The sequence below is a fragment of the Aulonocara stuartgranti genome (assembly GCF_965226115.1).
Source record: "Aulonocara stuartgranti genome assembly, chromosome: 8".
NCBI classification, from domain to species: domain Eukaryota; kingdom Metazoa; phylum Chordata; class Actinopteri; order Cichliformes; family Cichlidae; genus Aulonocara; species Aulonocara stuartgranti.
The window spans coordinates 20260830-20266829 of NC_138959.1; the positions used below are offsets into that span (position 1 = coordinate 20260830).

General features: G+C 42.3%; 1 protein-coding gene across 7 annotated transcripts in view; it reads left to right on the forward strand.

Annotated features, from left to right (window-relative positions):
- bahcc1b (BAH domain and coiled-coil containing 1b) overlaps positions 1-2437 on the forward strand; it is a 65895-nt gene extending 63458 nt beyond the window's left edge. For all 7 annotated transcript variants that reach the window (XM_082543452.1, XM_082543449.1, XM_082543451.1 and 4 more), the window contains 2 exons: positions 439-675; positions 1156-2437. In XM_082543452.1, the coding sequence (XP_082399578.1) occupies positions 439-675; positions 1156-1365 (447 nt within the window). In that variant the 3' untranslated portion in view covers positions 1366-2437. The remainder of the gene's footprint in view (positions 1-438; positions 676-1155) is intronic.
- The last annotated feature ends 3563 nt before the right edge of the window (positions 2438-6000 follow it).

The window sequence follows — 6000 nt, forward strand, 5'->3', positions numbered from 1 at the left end:
TGGTGCATTTCATTTGCTTTTGTCTGTTTGCAGCTGGTGTGCATCTGCAAGCCACCTTGCAGCCCATCTGTATCCTAGCTTTTCCTTTCGTGTTGTATTTGACTTTATCATTGTTGTCACTGATGTCATTGATTCTTCTTTTTCTTACTGCCACTTTTCCCACATCCAGCTTCGGATGGTCCCAAAACAAAGCCACGTTGCCAAATATAGATTATTGAAGATAGAAATATCCATACCTTAAGATTATACTAAAAAAATGAAGCTGACTGGGCTGGGTTTTTTTCTCTTTTCTTTTTTTTTTCTTTTTTTCTTTTGTGTTGCACAGATTTTGTTGGATTGGTAAATTATACTGAACCTTGCCCTAGTCTGCTCTGGTGATGAAACAAACTGTAGAAACTGTCTAAATCAACTGAGTGCTGTTTTCTCTTTCCTTCACAGAGGAGAGGTCTGAAGGGTAAAGCCCGCAAGCTTTTCTACAAGGCCATTGTGCGGGGCAAAGAAACAGTGCGTGTCGGGGACTGCGCTGTGTTCTTGTCACCCGGCCGGCCCCAGCTGCCCTATGTGGGCAGAGTGGAGAGCCTCTGGGAGTCATGGAGCTCCAGTATGGTGGTCAGGGTCAAGTGGTTCTACCACCCAGAGGAGACTCGCCTGGGGAAGCGACACCGTGACGGCAAGGTAAAAAGTGGGAAGTGCATGCAGAATTTCTGGAAGGGAAATGGCCAAATTAACAAGACTGTGAAGTTTTCATGAGCATATATTACTTCTTTTTATTCCGTACCCCCAGATGATTGAACTTCCACTTAGATCATAAAGCTATTAATATTTGCAGATCTCTAAAAACTAAGCGTACGGTGACTCAAGATTAATCTAAGCTTTACATAGTCGTGCATTTTATATTTCTGGAAAAGAAATGGTTTATTTGGAATAAAGAAGAAAAAGCAAGATGTTTAGACTGAGCAGGAGCATATATTGTATGAGCAAAGACAAAACTACCATGAACACTTTCAAAACCTCAAATTTTCTCATTGAAAACCCCACAAACAAAAAGGTATTTGTAGGAGTGAAAACACTACAACAACAAAAACACACAACAAAAAGCATGAAAATCTGTTTAAATATGACATTATTCTATTCTTCCGATTGTCTCTCTTCCAGAATGCCTTGTATCAGTCGAGCCACGAGGATGAGAACGATGTGCAGACAATTTCCCATCGGTGTCAGGTGGTCAGTAAGGCTGAGTATGATCACCTGATGCGCGAACACAAGCCGGGTACCACGGCTAATGACCTCTTCTATCTGGCCGGAACTTATGAACCAACTACAGGCCAGCTGGTCAGTGCAGATGGCATGGCTATTGTGTCCTAGCACCACCAGCTAGGAAGAAATCAGAAAACTGACCTTGTCTCCGGAGTTTCTAGGATGGTTCTTCAGAAGACAACAGGGGGACAAAGACAAATCAGGACAAAGAACGGAGGGCTTTGGTTACTGATTTACACGAGAAAAGGCGCTAGCCCGCCAGATAAAGCCTGGCAACACTGGCACTTAAGAGGAGACTGGTTTGTTCCGAGGAAAAATCTGATCGACGTCAAATTTAACCACTTTATCAGAGCATCTTGTAATTGTGGCGAGATCGCTGCAAAACAAGTAGAAAAACCAAGGACATGAGCACTTTGGAGTGTAGTATTTCTGGAGGCATAACGGAGACTTGGCTTCCTGAAACAAAGAGAGCAGCAGAGAGCGTCTGCTAAGGAGAGACATGCTGTAAACCACACTGGTTTGGATGGTTTTAATGGTCTTATACTGGTAGTGTAACTACAACGCGGAGATTGAAAGATATCCAACAGGACCAATAAACACTGTAGTTTGGACTGTGTGTTTAAATGTGCGTATTTGTGTTTGCAGAGTGGCTGCGATGACCCTGTTTGACATATAATTAGCTCTAAGTAAATAGTGCTTTAGCGTGTGTTTATACTGTACGTGTGTGCGCGTGTGCGTGCGTGTGCGTATGTGTGTGTGTGTGTGGTCATGGACGGGTGTGCTCATACAGCAAAGATGTCGACGTCATGGCACACGGGTGGGCATGCCTCTGAATATTAATCAGCCCAGTACTATTAAACGTGCAGTTTTCAGTCTTTGCGACTGAAACACAACATTAAATTTTTTTGCTCTTTTCAAGCCATACACATCAATACCTCTCTCTCTCGCATGCCCCTGCTCGGGTGCGGAGACACATGTACAGGTAGTTGGATTGTTTATTTGAACTGTGCGTGCATGTTGGGTGTGCGTTCATATGTGTGCGTGAGAGCGCGCCTGCGCTTTGTACAGCATTATGGGAAGGATTACATGATGTAAATAGTATATATTTGTTCTTATTTCTTGTTTTTCTTTTTGCAGAGAAGATTATTTTATTTAGATTTTTTTAGGGTGTGTGGGTGAGTCTGGGGTGGGCGGGGGGTGGGGAGGGATGTCAGCCTCTAGCAGAGGTTTCTTCGCTCTCAATGCACTGAACAGTATCAGATGTTTGGATTGGACATCAGACTGTATGACTGATGTGATGACTTTGTGGTTGTAGCCTCTGCTTTAGGCAAAGGGTAAATATGTAGAAAGGGTATTTGGGAAATTTTTTTTATAATGTAATCAGACAAAAAAGCTCTTTTTACTTGTGTCCAGTTCTTTCTTTCTTTTTTCTCTTTATATTTTACTCCGTTAGGTTAAGAATGTGCATTTCCTTGTTTTGTTTTGTTTTTCATTTGTATTTAATTTTTTTTTTTTACAAATACTGGAAAAAGCAAGCTGACTTTCTGCTGTTCTGCGATCCTGAAAGAATCTTCTGTATCTATTCTAGCCTGTATTATAAAATGTAGATATTTATCCGGCAGCAAAAAGAAACATACCAAAGCACCTGTGAGTTTACGCTTCACCACATTAGAAGAAGGAGGAAAAAAGGAAGAAAGAAACAATTTTATGAAAGACGCTCAATCAAATCTGAATCTGGGACCTCTGCAATCACCGAGGTATTCGACAGAGTTCCCTCTTGTTGTCCGCTCGCGTACATCCGGCGTTGCTATGACGGCCCCTGTTGCAGCAACATTGTCTGCACACCGCCCGGCTGATGCACTTGAGGTCTCAATGGCAACCAGAAATGGCGTCACGTGACTGTGAAGGACAATCAGAGCCAATCAATCGGACAATGCCGAGGGACAAAAAAAAACAAAAAAAACAAGGATCCAATCATGACTTATGCTTCTTGTCACTTTTATTCCTGCTTTGCCAAAAAATGTCTATATGTGTGTGTGTGTGGGTGTGTGTGGGCGTGTGTGTGTTGTCTTTTGTCTTTTTATGTTTGTTTGTTTTCGTCATTTACCATTCTGTTCTTGTTTATGCAAGCCTGTGCTGGCTGTCTGTGTGTCGGATGTAAAGGGGGAAGAACATGAATGCAACCCCCCCCCCCCTCCTTTTTTTTTTTAACTGACTTTTAACAACATTGTTCCTGTTACACTGCAAAGCAAAAGCTTTAAATGGAAACTAATGTGAAACTCAGTTTGGAAATATTACTTTTATGGGTCTTTAATTTAAAAAAAAATGAAAAAAGAGAGATTTAAAGCTTTTCTTTAAGAAACACTGGATTCAGTTCTAAACATCACATTTTGACAGAAGCAACTTTTGTTTTTGTTCTTTCTTTTTATAGACCCACTGGAACCTGTTTTGTATGGTTGAGATTGCCTACTAAAATATATTATGTGATTTCAGTCATGCTATGGAAATATAACTTAAATATTTCCTCATGTACAAAAAGAAAAAAAAATATTTATCTTAATTTTATTGCCTTTTTTGTGTTTCATTAAAAAAAAAGAAGAATTCTTACAAAATAAAAGCATGTCAGTTGTTTCTTTCCCCACTCCACGCCCTCCCTCCACCTTACTGTTGGCTGTGAGCTCGTTGAATACCTCCCAGTGATCATCAATGCCGATCATTTGTCTGCTGTAAGAAAATGGACCGCAGAAGAAAGCAAGAATGAGGAGGCGAGTAGGTGGGGGAACACGAGAGGAGGAAGCAATTTGAAACTATAGCTGTAGCCGATAGAGGAGGAAGAATGGGGAGAGAAAGGGCAACTGTATCTTAGGGTGTTTCATGAGAGACGACGGGATAAAGTCTCTGCAGGCTCTACAGGTGGGTCAGGTATTCAGAATAATAAAAAAACAGAACAGGATCATTAAGAGAACAAAGGGAGGATATCAGATTTCAGCTGGCAAAGATTTCAAATCTGCACTCTGCATTTTTGTGCTAGCACACAGCTCATGTGAGAGTCTATAAACCACTATAAATAAATTATGTCAGTGCATTCCTGCACTGCATGGGTTTTCTGCTAGTGTGTGTGTGTATTACCCAAGAACAGTTGAGATTATATCCCCCCTGCAGGCTGTGGACTGCCTGGGCCAAAGTTTGCAAATTTGCTGGTGCTTTATTCAAGACTTCCTGCAACATATTCACACCTTTTGTATCGCATTGAGCCTTTTGTTATGCCGCTCACGGCAAACTTCTACTTTACCTTTGACCTCAAATTACAATCCAGTTGCCTTGTGGCCCCTTGCATTGCCTTGAACATCGGTCATAAACTTTTTCTACTCTGAGCTGTGGTTTGTTTTTTTGTTTTTTTTTAATGGCAGCCCCTCCTTCACAGTTTTTTCCATTTTAAAACTCGGGCCAGCGTCTGTTTTGCTTGTCAATACATAACAACTTTACTCATGGTCCTTGGCCATACATACCCACATTCAAATAGGGGCCAGTGGTATGTGTGCATATTTGCGTTTCTTTTGTCTTTTGCATTTAGCTGTTTCGGCAGTTTGACTTGTTATTACAAAGATATGAAACAGTACTCCCACCACACACACACACATGCTCCCTTTCTGCTTACTGTTGGTCTTTTACATCCTCCTCATCGGCCACTCAATCAACCGACGCCTTCAAAACACACACACGTTAAGTGCAGTCTTTGACTCCTTATCAGCAGGTTTGCACTGGGCTTATCTGGTTGACATTGTTAAACTACTTTACCCAGAATGCTGCAGGAGATAGGGCCACAATGGGAGGCTCGGGTGCCCTTTGGGTTAATGAGAGAGGGCTTTCACATTGTTAGAGCAAACATGCTGAAAGCTGATTTGTGTGTGTGTGTGTGTGTGTGTGTGTGTGTGCGTGCGTGTGCGTGTGTGTGTGTGTGTGCGCGAGCGCGTGTGCAATGGGTCAAGGTGTCATAGAAAGGTGTGGCAGTTTTCGTTGCATATCTCTGTTTTCAGGTGTAGGTTTGTGCAAAGGCACAACATCTGAAGCATGCTCACCTCAGCAATCCACTGATACAGGAAAAGTGTGTACCTAAGATGCATATGTGTGTATGCATGTGTGTGTGATGCCAGGAGGTGGGGGATGGGTGGGTCCAATCCAGAGAAAGCCCTCTATTTAGATATAGCCCGAGCATGTCACCAGAGTGAATGAATGGCTGTCAGCTGCAGCGGGATGCTGCATGTGTGTGCAGATAGTTGGTACGTGTATGTGTGCGTGAAGTTTTATATGCGTGTGCGAGCTTGTGTATATTCAGGTCACTCAGTGTGGGAGTAAGGAGATCAGCGGCTTCTCTGCATCACCTCATCCATCGTTCATCTGAGCCACAGAGAGCTCGTCACAATGATCCATCTTACTATCTGTGTGTGTGTGTGTATGTGTGTGTGTGTGTGTGTGTGTGATACTGTAGATGTCCCTATAGCCAGCCTGACTCATTTGTAGTTGTGCAACGTATTCTGTGGAAACAGATGGAAGGCTTACATAAATCATGGATTCTTGGCAGTGTGGAAGTCATGTCCATGTCTTCCTACATTACAACACCAACAAGCGTCCACTGTTCCATTTCCCCCAGTTTTATGACTTGACTCTGGACCATTACATGGAATATTTAAAGGAAAACATTAGGCTTGTACTTTCTTCTGAATTCCCACAGATAACTGGCCA